Source organism: Indicator indicator, chromosome 21, assembly GCF_027791375.1.
Source record: "Indicator indicator isolate 239-I01 chromosome 21, UM_Iind_1.1, whole genome shotgun sequence".
Taxonomy (NCBI): Eukaryota; Metazoa; Chordata; class Aves; order Piciformes; family Indicatoridae; genus Indicator; species Indicator indicator.
The window spans coordinates 15,028,064-15,041,082 of NC_072030.1; the positions used below are offsets into that span (position 1 = coordinate 15,028,064).

At 44.0% G+C, this 13,019-nt stretch overlaps 1 protein-coding gene across 2 annotated transcripts in view; it reads left to right on the forward strand.

The window, feature by feature from the left end:
- OSBPL5 (oxysterol binding protein like 5) overlaps positions 1–13,019 on the forward strand; it is a 54,810-nt gene that overhangs the window by 22,962 nt on the left and 18,829 nt on the right. For both annotated transcript variants that reach the window (XM_054390365.1, XM_054390366.1), the window contains 2 exons: positions 6,604–6,775; positions 12,156–12,375. In XM_054390365.1, the coding sequence (XP_054246340.1) occupies positions 6,604–6,775; positions 12,156–12,375 (392 nt within the window). The remainder of the gene's footprint in view (positions 1–6,603; positions 6,776–12,155; positions 12,376–13,019) is intronic.

Genomic DNA, 13,019 nt, shown 5'->3' on the forward strand with positions numbered 1-13,019 from the left:
ATCTGCAAACCAGTGCCTCAGACCTCCTAAGCATTTTGAGTCACATGCTAAAATTTCAGTGCAGATCTCTACCCTACCACAGGCACTGCCACCAGCAGACACTGGGGCAGTCCTAAGTGGCAGGTTACCAAGGGTTAAAAGCTGAGCAGTGGAGTTGTGAACCACACTGACATTTTGCTCCTTATGTCTGTCCTCTCCTTCAGGCATGCTTTGGGGTCTCCATTGCCTGATGTGGATGAAGTTGAGTGGAACTCCTGATAGTCTGCCTTACACTGCTGTTGTTTCTTTGCTGGGTGTCTGGCTTCTGCCCTAAAACTGATGCTCTCATTTGGGGAGTAAAATAGGTCATTGAATTAAAGGTCACACACAGAAGCAATGGACCAGGAGTAAGATACAGTTTGAAACCAAGTTCACAATGAAATTTGTCACTGGAATCTGGCAAAAAAATAGAAGTTATCATCTTAGCTTTTGTGCCTGCCCTTTATATTCCTTAGACCATTCATAACAGTTTAAAATCCAGTCATTTGCAACCAGACTTTAGCTTGATGCATAAACTGCACCTGCAGCTAATTAAGAGATCACATCCTTGCATCCTGAAAGCCAAAATGTAAGAAATCATGCACACCAGGCACCAAGTAGTGCAGCAGAAGAAAGAGTCAGCTGAATACAGTGACCTTAATGTTCACTGACCGAACCAAATCAGCCTCTTCCTAATCACTCCTGATTTGTGTGCACTTGAGCAAGGGTTCTTTACTTCCAGGTGCCAGTCCCCTTCAGGTTGACATTTTAAAGCATCTGCCTTGTAGGTTTGTGGCCAAAAGCTGGCTGACTTTAATAATTAAAGAAGAATAATACACCCTTAGTGATGCCTCTCTGGAGGAATCCATGGTTACTAGATGTGAGGCTTTTGAAGTCTTAATTGGCAAGAGATTCATCCTGGCCGTTCAGTAGCTACAGGAATGCAGTGGAAAAAAAGCATAGTCCCAGACAGAGATTCTGGTGTGATTCCATCTCAAGCAGACTTCTGTTACTGGTGAGTGATGAGAGAACATTGGCTGGCTCCTCTGATCAGCTGTTGTAAAATGTGGCAGATAGACTTGGCACATCAAATTACTCTAGGTGAGTGACGGTGACTGACTGTAAAGCATTTCAGAGCTGGATGGCTTCATGTTTTCAGTACTGCCTGGTTGTTTTTCTCTGTGATGCTATTGTCATTCTAGGTGTGTTTTAAGACTAGGACAGACTCCAGTTATTCCTGGAACTGAGCTTAGTCTAGCAGCATAAGCAGTCTTCAGTTAACCTGATTTTTTTTTTCCCAAGAGGGAGAATTGTTTTGTGTCACTTGGTTTCAGTAGTTCCTTTTGCATGTGAGAGAAAGACTTGGTGGGAGTGTGTGCAGCCTCCAAGTTTCCACATGATGCCTGCAGTGTCCTGCAGACCTGAGAAGCATCCTGCAAGGAGCCACAGTGATTCCCATTTGTACAACTATACTGCAATAGCCACCTCAAAGGACCACGAGGTGCTTTTCCAGCTCGCTGAGCCAAAAGGCCTGGAAAAAGCACACAGAAGATTTTAAAACACATGTGGGGTGCACATTTGCCTTGTTTTTGCAAACTCAAGGCCATGCATCCTGTATTAGCTTTTATTTTCTCTAACCTTTCAAGAGGGAAGGGACTCTGGAATGCAGAGCTGTTTTTAACTGACTTTTCTTTTTTTCAAGTTGTCACTGAGGAGTGTTACCATTTACTGTGAACACATATAACAGAGAAAAAGGGTTACAAGCTGCTCAGGGGACACACCTCTATTTTATCTTTTTTTTTTCATTGAGCACAGCTGAGTGTTCTCTGACATCCCACTTTCCTAGGACATCTGTCACATGCCAAATTCTGTGATCATCATTTGCTGAAGTGATGTAGGGAATGGATATTGAAACCAATGATCAGTGCAGGGAGAGAGACTGCTACAGCAGAGAGCAGGAACTCAAGCCAGTGCTAGCACTCTGGTAGGACATCCACTGTTGGAGCTTTAGGAACAGCCTTGTCAAATTTAGTCTTACCCCCATTGTTCCTGCAGGGAGCCAAAGGTGGCTGGGCAAGCTATCCACCTTACCAAAAGATGGGTGGTATGGAATGTTCTCCTTATGTCAGCTGTTAGTGTGAGTGATTTAGCTACACATCAGAGCTGGGGATCTGCTCTTGGTTCAGATGTCATTTCACCCTATTATTATCCTCACTGAGAACTCTGTCAGCTTGGATGGAGTATTTCTGTTGCTGAATTTTGTAAACCCTTCTGTGTGGCATGTGAGATACATTGGAGTGTTATACACAGATGAACTATTTTTCTTGCTCCCTCTTTCATCCTTCCCCCTCTGCAGCCCAGACAAGAGCCAGAGCTTCCTCTGCAGGCTGCCCTTTGGCTCTAAGTACAATGAAGAAAGGATCAATCTCAGAAATAACATATGAAAGGGAATACTTAGTTCACAGCTGCCAAGCAGGAAGAGGTAATGCAGGTGGTTTTCAGACAACAGAATCTCTGCAGAAATTTTGCAAAAGTAACCATCGGAGTGGGTAAAGTAATGCAGCATCTGAGAGATGAAAAGCTTAAAAGCCTGTGGGGACATTCTTCCATAAGCTGACAATACACTCTTGGGTTTCCCTTCAGACTTGAAACGTGTTTACTTTAAGCCACAATTTGTGGAAAATTCTGACTGCTAACTGATTGCAGTATTTTACATTGCGGCTTTAAAAACTTCAGACCTTCTAGAAGAATATCATCAGAATTCCTTTGCAGCTCTTTTTTGCTTCCTTTACATGCACTATGTCAGGCTGTCTTGCCTCTCAGAAGGAACCCATATTTAGCATCCTTCTCTGATCTAATGACCTTGCAAACAAAAAAATCCTGACTTGAGTCAGCCACTCAGAATGAAAATGTGAGAATTAAGCTGTGATGGTTTAAGCCCAGCCAGCAACTCAGCCCCACAGAGCCACTTGCTCCCCCTCAGGGGGATGGGGGGAGAATGGGAAGGGTAAAAGTAGAGAAAACCTGTGGGCAGTTTAACAGGTAAAGCAAAAGCTGCACACACAAAGCAAAGCAAAACAAGAAATTCATTCCCCACTTTCCATCAGCAGGCAGGTGTTCAGCCATCCCCTGGAAAGCCAGGCTCCATCACACCTAATGGTGACTTGGGAAGACAAACACCACCATTTCAAATGTCCCTTCTTTCCTTCTTCCCCCAACTTTATATGCTGAGCATGATGTCATATGTCTGGAACATCTTTTTGGTCAATTTGGGTCAGCTGTGCTGGCTGTGTCCCACTCCCAACTTCTTGTGCACCTTGAGCCTGCTTGTTGGTGGGGTGAGGAGCAGAAAAGGCCTTGACTCTGTGTAAGAGCTGCTCAGCAGTAACTAAAGCATCCCTGAGTTACCAACACACAAAACCAAAACACAGCCCATGCCAGTTATTGTGGAGAAAAATAACCATCCCAGTCAAAACCAGCAGATAAGGCAACCATGAAGCCTTCATGCAGACTGCAGTGACTATAGATGACAGCCTTTAATTACATGGCCACATACTTCTTTTTTCCCCTTTTGCAGTTCCTGAGGGAATGAGTAGACTTGGCAGGTAAGCAATTAAGCAATCCAAATGGTAGCATTTTTTTATTATTTTCACAATAAAGAAAACTATTACTCAATAGCAGGATCACTCAAATGTAAAAACATTTCATGTCAGCCTTCAGCAAGGAAACAGGTTTGTCTTGTGTGCAGCCCTGAAAGTGAGAGGGTGTTGTGGTACGGCGTTACGCTGCAATTAGCACTCTGCTGCCTTGCAGGGGATGCAACCTTTTCATACCTCTGGTTTCATGGCGTGTATTTGTTTGGATTCACAGCACCACCTGATGGCTGAAGGCCCATTTCTTGGCTTGGGGATGCTGTGCATCCCTTGAATCCAGTTTCTGTGTGATGAGAAACCAAGGGCATACACTGATGACAGTTCTGTGTTCTGCTGGCATAAGCAGTGCTGAGTGTGAATGCACAGCGAGTTTCTCTGAAGCTTTCTGTTCCTGCCTTGGAGTATTGAAAGAAGTATTCAGAATGTTTATTTTTTTAATTTAGGCTCCTTCAATAAGGTTACATAAAAGATCCAAGTTAGTTCCAGGGAGTTACCTAAAGAGATAATCCCCCCAAATGTATTATGTAGAGATTTCCTGTGCTGAAGTGGTAGACTCCAGAGATGTGACCAAACCCATGTTAGTACCAGGGAATGCCTGTGACAGTGGTGTGGGGGAGTAGGAGGTGCCTTTGGGGTTGTGGTCAGCAGGGGCTGCTGACTGCATGGGGGGATGGCTGAGGGAGGCTTTGGGGTCAGCCTCACTGTCCTTGTTGGAAATCACAAACATAGCCAGTGTCTTGCCATAACCATCACAAGATAATGTCTGTATGGGAGAGCTGCCTGGTACTGGGGTGATGGCCTCTTACTGCTCCAAAGTACTCATGCTGCTGCAGATCAAGCTGTTCACCAAAGCCCCTGACTGCACAGGCCCATGGAACAGAAATACACCTTGATATACACAGCACTTCCAGATGTCAGATCCTGCAGTCCTCGTTCTGCAGAACTGGAGAAGAAGAGCAAATGTAAAGAGAGAGGAAAGTCAGAGGAGGTAGACCCAGGCAGGAGTGTGTTCCTTTGTACAGAATAGCCTGGGACAGGTTTTCATCTCAGTGGCTTTGGGAGAGAGGGGATCTGTGGAAGTGGATTTGTGCTCAGCTCAGCCATTTACTCTAATGGGTTATCCATGCAAATCCTCCACATGGCAGAAGGGAATAAATCTCTGTGTGTAAAGCCTTAATGCAAGAAATGTATTTGTTAAATACCAAATAGTGTGAAATCAATTCAAGCAGCCTTCAACCCTCCTAATCTTTTATTAACCATTATGTGTGATTTTATTATGAAATCATAAGTGGATGCTGAAGGCATTTATGGGATGAAATGAGGAGATGTGCCTGGGCTCTGTGGTGTTCTTTGCTCAGTGTTCAAGTGCAGCTCTTCAAAGTTCTAGGGCTTTTTTCTCTCTTTTACTGCTTGCAGCTTTGTATCAAGGCAAGCACTGAAAGCTACTCAAATTTATAAACATTTCTTTCTATACCTATCATCTGATCTCCTTATAGAGACAAATTTTGGCCCTATTGAGGTTGATGGGATTCTGCCCAAGAGAGCAGCAGGATGCCAGTGAGATGTATGCTTGATTCTAAGTGTGTGAATGGAATGGAATCATTTCCCAAATGGGACACAGGAATGAACATGGTCCAGGGAAAAATCTTTTTGTAGCACTTGCTCTCACTAGAGCAAAACCCTTTTTTTTTCTTTCACTGCCTCTCAAGCACACTTCTAATTATTGCAAAATAGATTCTGAGGAGTGTAATGAAGAGCTCTGTTTTACATGCTTGGAATTAGAGGATGATTCCCTTGATACTTCAGTTCTTGAATGTTCAGCCAATTTGCAGGTGTCCTGGCCTCATTAACGACTGCACTACAGAAGCAGGCTATTTTCAGGTGCTTCCAAGAGCACAGCAGCTCCAGCACTGTGGTGGTTAGGCTTTACACTAACACACAGCTTTGTAGTTCTGTGTTGGTTGTTGCAAAGGGAGCCAAGGGTCAGTTTGGATTCCTATGCTTTTCATTTGCTGTCTGTCTGTGAGACCTGCATGAGCCATAAAAACATCCAGTGAGGCTGTGCATAGGAACTGCAGTTTGTCTCCTCTCTGTGCCTGTAGTTTTTGGTATTTGTAAAGCAGACCTTTCAGGTACAGGTATTTTTGTGGCAAGATAAGCAAAAATAATGCTCCACCCAGGCTGTCTAATGGACTGGGCAGAGAGAAGGCATGGAGAAAAGGGAAAAACATACAGAGAAGGAGGAAAAATAAACAACCTGAGAAGCAACTCCCTCTGGTATTAGTCACTGTGGCAAGTATTGATTCTTGTGGTTCTTGTTTGGAGTGACTGGTTTTGCATCACTACACTCTGCATGGGACCCCTGGGCCAGCTTGTAGTTCTGTGATCCCATTCTAAGCAAGGGCCTCTCCTGCCCTCTGCCTCTATCACCCTGCAGTTGGGTAGCATGTGTGTGTTTGGGACACCAAATGCTGGGTGTGGTTTTGGGGTGTACTACTTGCAGGCATGGGCTGTGAGGTGATTTGAATGCATCATACCTGTGCTCATTTCCTGTATCTTGGGTAGAATCATAGACTCATAGAATCAGTCAGGATTGGAAGGGACCACAAGGATCATCTAGTTCCAACCCCCCTGCCATGGGCAGGGACACCTCACACTAGAAATAAAATCAAAAAGGAGCAAAAGGAGGTATGAACAGGCTGTGGGAGGTCAGAGGAAGTGGTGGTGTTAGGGAAGGGGGATTTGGGGTGAGCTTCCCCTCTGTGTTACCCGTGCAGGGGTACCACTCACGCAGCCACTCAAACACCATTTCTGGCAAGATAACCCAGGGATTATATATATGAAAAATAGATTATTGTACTCAGCACCTTCCTGAATTACAAAGAGCTTTACTCCCAGCAATGCCTTATCTGCTCTCCTTTTGCTTTGACAGGCCGATGCTGGCTGGATGCCTTGGAACTTGCCCTGCGTTGCTCCAGCCTCTTCCGGCTCAGTGCCTCCAAGCAGGGGAAGGACGCAGAACTGAACGGCTCGAGCGACTCTGCGCACGCGGGGCTCAACCACCTCTTGCACACGAGCACCATCTCGGACCAGGATTTCTTCCAGTAAGATGGGGCTGTCACTTCTTAATGCACAGAGAGGTGTTGCATGGCCTGCACTTGGCCATCCTTTTAACTGCAGCGTAACCAAGCCAGAGTCCACTAAGGAAACCCGTTTAAAATCAGCTGGTTCAGGATCATAGAATCATAGAATGCACTGGAAGGGGCCTCCAGAGGTCATCTTGTCCAACCCCCTTGCAGTCAGCAGGGACATCCTCATCTAGATTATATTGCTTAAAGCCCCATCAAGCCTGATATTTAATGTATCCAGGGATGAGACCTCCACCACCTCCCTGGGCAACTTGTTCCAGCATCTCACCACCCTCATAATAAAGAATTTCTTCCTGATATTCAATTGAATCTACCCTGCTCTAGTTTAAAACGTTTTCCCTTGTCCTATTGCTATATACCCTTGTAAACAGTCTTCCCCTCAATGTTCTGCTGTACCCATCACTAACAATTGGGTTTGGTGCATGTGAAGTTTGCTGTCACCTAGTGCTTGAGCACACAGACTGGGAAGAACCTCAGCTGTGTTCCTCTGTGTACATAGATAATTTTCTTTTGTCTCCTGCTTGGGCCAAAATGCTGTCTGGAGATGCTGGTGTGAAAAATGGCTGCAGATTCTGGCTGCTAGAGCAGACCTGTAGTTACACAGGCACAGGCAGAAACTGTGTGTTGGTTGGCTAGCACATATGGCTCTGGCTCTGATCTATTTTTTAATAATGTGTTCTCTTTTCTAATGATACTGTGTCATAGTCAGCAGAGTGCACACACTGCATCCTTAGCTTTATAATTACTTTCTCTCTCTACAGGGGTTTTGAGTGGTTTCCAATTTCTTCCTTGATGCATCAGATAAATTTTTACATAAGGGAAAAAATGTTCCCCACAGCCTCCTTTCTGTTCATATTCCTGATATCACTGAAGCAGTTTGGAACAGCTCACATCAAAGCTCTGTATGCGTGAAAAAAAACCAATCAGGCCTTATCTGTTGCTTATAGCTAAATGGGCAAGTTCCACAATCCCTCTGGTACAGACCCTTGGCCCTTGGAGTGGGAACTGGGAGATGATGTGTTTCTTTTTAGTTCTGCTATTAGGAATTTGCCTTTTAGGGCTCACAGCACTGATTACATACTTTTGAGGGTAGCAACTCTTGCAGTCTGCCTTCCACAGTGGGACCACACCTTTAAACAGTTTTCTTAGGCTCTGTTACAACAGAATCCTCTTCAGAGTGTCAAGATATCTCTGGTCCCGCGGGACCAAAGGGATGGCTGAATTTTGGTCTGCCCTTAGTCCTGAAAGGCTCTGGCATTCCCAGCGTGTGCTCTCCAGCCCTGCTGTTTTGTGGTTTTAGCTAGAGTTTGAAGAAGAGCTTTACTGAAGAGCAGTGGGAGAAGAGAAGGAAATCTGTTGTGTTCCCAGGGCATGTGCCCTAATCCTTGTGCAAATACTTCTATTGTTCTTGGGCTTCTTCCATAATTCTTTACTTTCTAATTTCTTCCTGCCTAAGAGAGAGTCTCTTAGGACATATGCTTGCTGTGATAATGAATCCAGTAGCACAGTGGACTTGTTTTTCAGCTAATGGATGTGTGTACAGAACTCCTAATATTTAAAGGGAGCCTGCAGCACTAAGAACATCCAGGCAGACCCATGGCTACTGTGAGGAAGTGTAGGAGATGGAGTTAAAACTGTATTAAAGTATTTCTTTGAAATATGATGTGTAAATGATGCCTCTCTTTCACCTCTTAGCTGTTCAGCATTAAAAGCCTGCTTGAATTATGGAGCACAGCAGTAGCACATGTGGCAGAGTGTTCAGCAGGAGAATGCCCACAATTGGAACCAGATTTTTCTGACAGACTCAGATTTTAGCTTTAGGTCCAAGCTGGTTGGGTGTTCAGCGTCTGGCTGTCTGGACACTACATTCCCTGAGTCCTGGCACTGGTTCTAATGTGTACCCAGACTTGCCCCAATGTTTAAAGCCCAGGAGAGGTCAATGGTTGTGGGACAGAGGGACAACTTGCTGTCATCCCTGGAGGTATAAAGAACATTTAAGCAAGGGAGGATGCAAAACTAAAACAGTGCAAGTGCTGAGCAAAGGGGTTTTGGATTGCCACTGACATTGGCTTCCTCACAGGGATTCAGTCATTCTAATTAAATGCCTTCCCTACAGGGAATCTTACCAATTAAATTGGCATGCTGTTGTTAGGGAGCCAGTTAATTACATTTAACTCTATCTTCAAATTAGCCAAACTACTCTGTCAAGAAAAGAAAAAGAAAAGGGAGATGATGGATATTGTAGGGAGGACAAAACCCAAGAGAGCTGGCAAAAGCAAACCTTCAGTTGAGCCAAAGTTGCATTTGTCTGCTGGCTGCTTTGCTCCTTTCCTGCTGGGAAAGAAATCAAGATTATACAGTGCTTTAAAATCTGTGTCTTTAGGAGTGTTCAAAAATGAGAGGGGGTGGGGTGGGACTGTGCATGTGAATCAAAGGCTACAGTACTGTGTAAATCAGGGACTTCAGACAGGAGGCCTTGAGGGCACCAGGCACTCTTCTTTTTAATATGAAGTTGTATTTCTTGCAGATTCCACATCTTATTTCCAGCAGCCCCAGGAATCTGGCTGGTTTACTTGTTTGACAGGAGCCAAAGCATTTCTTTTGCTTTGTGTAGAAGAGCTGCATCAAACCCCAAAAAGTCTTTGGTCACTGGCAGAAGTTTCCAGGAATGCCCCTAGAGAATAGAGCACTGTTTAAAGACAACTCCAATAAGCTGAAACAATAAATTAGCCATGAAAGATGCCAAGTTAGTTATGTTCATGGTGGAAATCCAGTGCTGACTTTGAGCATAGTCATTCACTCCTAGCTTTGAAAGCCTGGCCCAAATGCCATTGCCAGCTCCTGAGAAGCCCTTACATTGATTTTAGTTCAAGCTCATGGCATGGCTTTTGGCTTTAGCCTACAGTACAGTCAGTCATGAGCTGGAGGAATAGAAAAGCCTGGCTCCACTTTCAACATCTCAGATTTGTTCTTCAGGATGAGAAGCATCTGTTTTCCCTTTGGTTTCCCAGAGCAGATCCTTGGCTCTGGATGTGTTAATTCTTGCCTTGGTTGTGGCTGGTATACAGTTGAGTGGGATTTCATGTGAATTTAATTCCCCCTTGGATTAAATCTGAAATCCTTAAGAAATAATGGGGAGGAGCAGAGGAAACTAAGAGTCATTTGCTCCACTGAAACTTCAAATATTTCCCAAAAGTGAGACAGGTGATGCTGAAAAATATGTTTTCTTCTTGCAAATGTGAAATAGAAACAAGTGCTACAGCTCAGCCACAAACTGTAAGCCTTGTAATGATCTCTTCTTTCAAGCATTTTTACTCCATGGAGAAAACTTTCACTAGGTAAGGGAAGAGCAACCACAGACAAACACTCACATATTTAGCTGATCATTGAAAAATTAAGAAATAGATTGAGTGTTTAAATGATCAGCAACTAATAACTTCCTGAAGCTCCCATCTGGGAAATATCATGGGATAATCTCTTTAGGCAACTCTCTTCTCACCTTTTTTCCTCCTTTATTCTCTCAAACTCATGCATGTGCTATACTCTGTGCTTCCAGGGTGTTCAGTGGATTTGGTTTTCAGACACTACACTTGCTGCTTGCTAGCTGAAAAAAAAAAAAAAAAAAAAAAGGAAATAGCATCCTGGCACTAGAATGATGGAGACACATAATGTCTGATAGCAAATGATTAGTGCTGGGGTGTAGTGGTCATTGACTCTCTGATTTATGATCTTAGTTCTATTTTACAGTAAGGCTGTGAATTGACAACCCTTGCTGTGTTCTATATATCCACACATAGACATCTATGCATGTGTACAGATACATACAACTGCAGTTAAAAGATTTTCTAAAGGCATAGAAAGCTCTAGACAGCACCTTCAAAAGAGCTCTAGAAGCAGCTTCTCCATACACTGAGCTGTGGCTGTCACAGCATGGCTTGCTTGGGGTGTTAAAAATCCTGAGCTTATTTCAGTGCATGGCTGGAAGTTGAGATCTTCTGCAAAGCTGATGCCAGTTCTGTGTTATCACTCCTCTGTTGGTGTTTTTAGTCTGGCTTTTAACTTAGTGATAACAAAACACCTATTTGAAAAAAAAAAAAAAGGAAAGAAAAGGAGAGAGGGAGAACAAGGGATGGGAAGTTTCAGAATTAATCTATAATATAAATTAGAACATGTCCAGAGTGGCCTGAGAAAAGGCCCATCATGGAGAGACTTCAGGCTTGACAAAACCCTCCCATGTACTGATAAGAGAAATCTTACCTTGAGGGGGAGGTAGACTATAGGAAGTAGGAAGTAACAAAACTCTTCAGTATCTATGGCATGTTTAGGTCCTCTGAAACTCCTTGTATAGCTTTTCTATAAGAAATCTCTTTCTATTGCTCCATCCAAGAGCATTAAGGAGGACTTGGGTAAGAAATTTTCAGAGGAAGGTCAAGCTGAGAACGTCATCAGCACCTGAGAGATGGGCTAGGCCAAGAAATAGGTGCTGTGAAGACATGTATGAACAGGAAAAGCTGAAGCCCGTGCTAAATACCACCTGAAAAAACAGGCATTTAGTGAATACAGCATCTGACCCCTGGCTCATCTGATCATGTTTGCCATCTCTCATACAAACTGCATCTGCTTTTTCAAATGGAGATTCTAAAGGGTACTTGGGAGAGACTTTCTGGCTTCCTCCTCATTCTCTAAAGCCTGGGTCATTGAGCATGAAGGTTGCTACATCTTCCACACTTTCCTTTGGATGCTGTTATAATCTGAACATTCTTTTTACATGTAATGGTGCAGTTCATGCTTTCAACTCAGTTCTTCCACTCAGCATTATCTGGTGGAAGCTCATTCCCCAGGTTAGATTGGGGGGGGGTGGGGGGGTGGGGGTGAAAATACTTGTTGCTACTGATGCTTAAGTTTGCCTTTTCTAGTGGGGGGATGACTTAGGACCACCATCTGTTGAAATAAAGTAGCTGTAGTACTGAAAAGAAAATGTACCCCACAATGTCTTGTCTCTCCTGATGGACACTCCAGTTCTCTAATCAGGTTTGTACAGTGGATGGTGTGTGCTTTCCACCCAGAGCATGGGCTCCCATCTGGAGCCAGCAGCAGTTCTGTGTAAGGATGGGTGAGTGGAGCTGTGTGGTTCATTTTGCAAAGTGCAATTTGGAGGGGAGATTTTTGATAGGAAATACCTCATTGTCTCCGTGATAAAACTCCTGCTGCTCAGGAAGTCAATCTCTTCTGCCCTTCCTGGGCTGCATGCTGTGCTTTGAGCCCTGGGAGATGTTCTTACCTTAAATAATCTTTGTAAATCAAACTGAAATAAGCAATGAACTATGTGTTGCAGACTGAATGAGTCAGCCCTGGAGAACCACCACCACTTGGAAAACGATGCTTTCTCTGACAAGTCTGAGAGAGACAATGCAGAGGAGTCAGAGAATGAGACACAGGAGAACAGCCGCAAGACAAATGACAGTGAGAGCGACCAGTCAGAAAACCAGGGAGAGGTCTCTCCAGGAGGCAAAGGAACAACTTACATTGAACAGATCTATGAGGAGTTTGGGGAGGTAAAAGAAAAAAAAATCCAACAATATTTACCTGTTTCTGTTAAAATGTCTCCGTTCATAGTATTTGTCATTCAGCCTTTTGGATGTGTGGTAGTTTAAGAAGCAGCTCGGTGAGTTCCAGTGTTTTACAGCTAGAGCAATGCACAGGTTTCTGGTAAATGATGTTGAATTATCATGTGCTCTAATAATTATGCCTGATGAACAGCAGCTCCACTCCTGAGCTTGGACAAATTGCCAGCACCAGCATTGCTTTAACCAGTTGCTGCATTAAAGAACTTTGGCACAGAGCAGTGTGCAGCCAGCGGCAGCAGGGATTGTTATTCTGGGCATGTGTCCTGGCCAGTTAAGATGCTCAGTCCTTGCATGATACAAAATATGATACTTTCCTTTTCTCATTATGCATGGAACATCCTTTTTGTGTGTCCTAATGGAGCATTTGAGTCACTTGATTCCTAAATGACAGTTTCTTGTAGGAAAGCCATTTCTCATGTCATTTAACAGCAGGAGGATGTGTGTCTGTTCTATACAAGAGGCTTTTTAGCTGGATGTCACTGTGACACCTCTGAGGAAGGCAGCAGTAGAAAGCTGGGGCAGCCAAGTGTGTTGGGTGAGAATCAGTCTGGGCAGGCAGTAGAGAAGCCTCT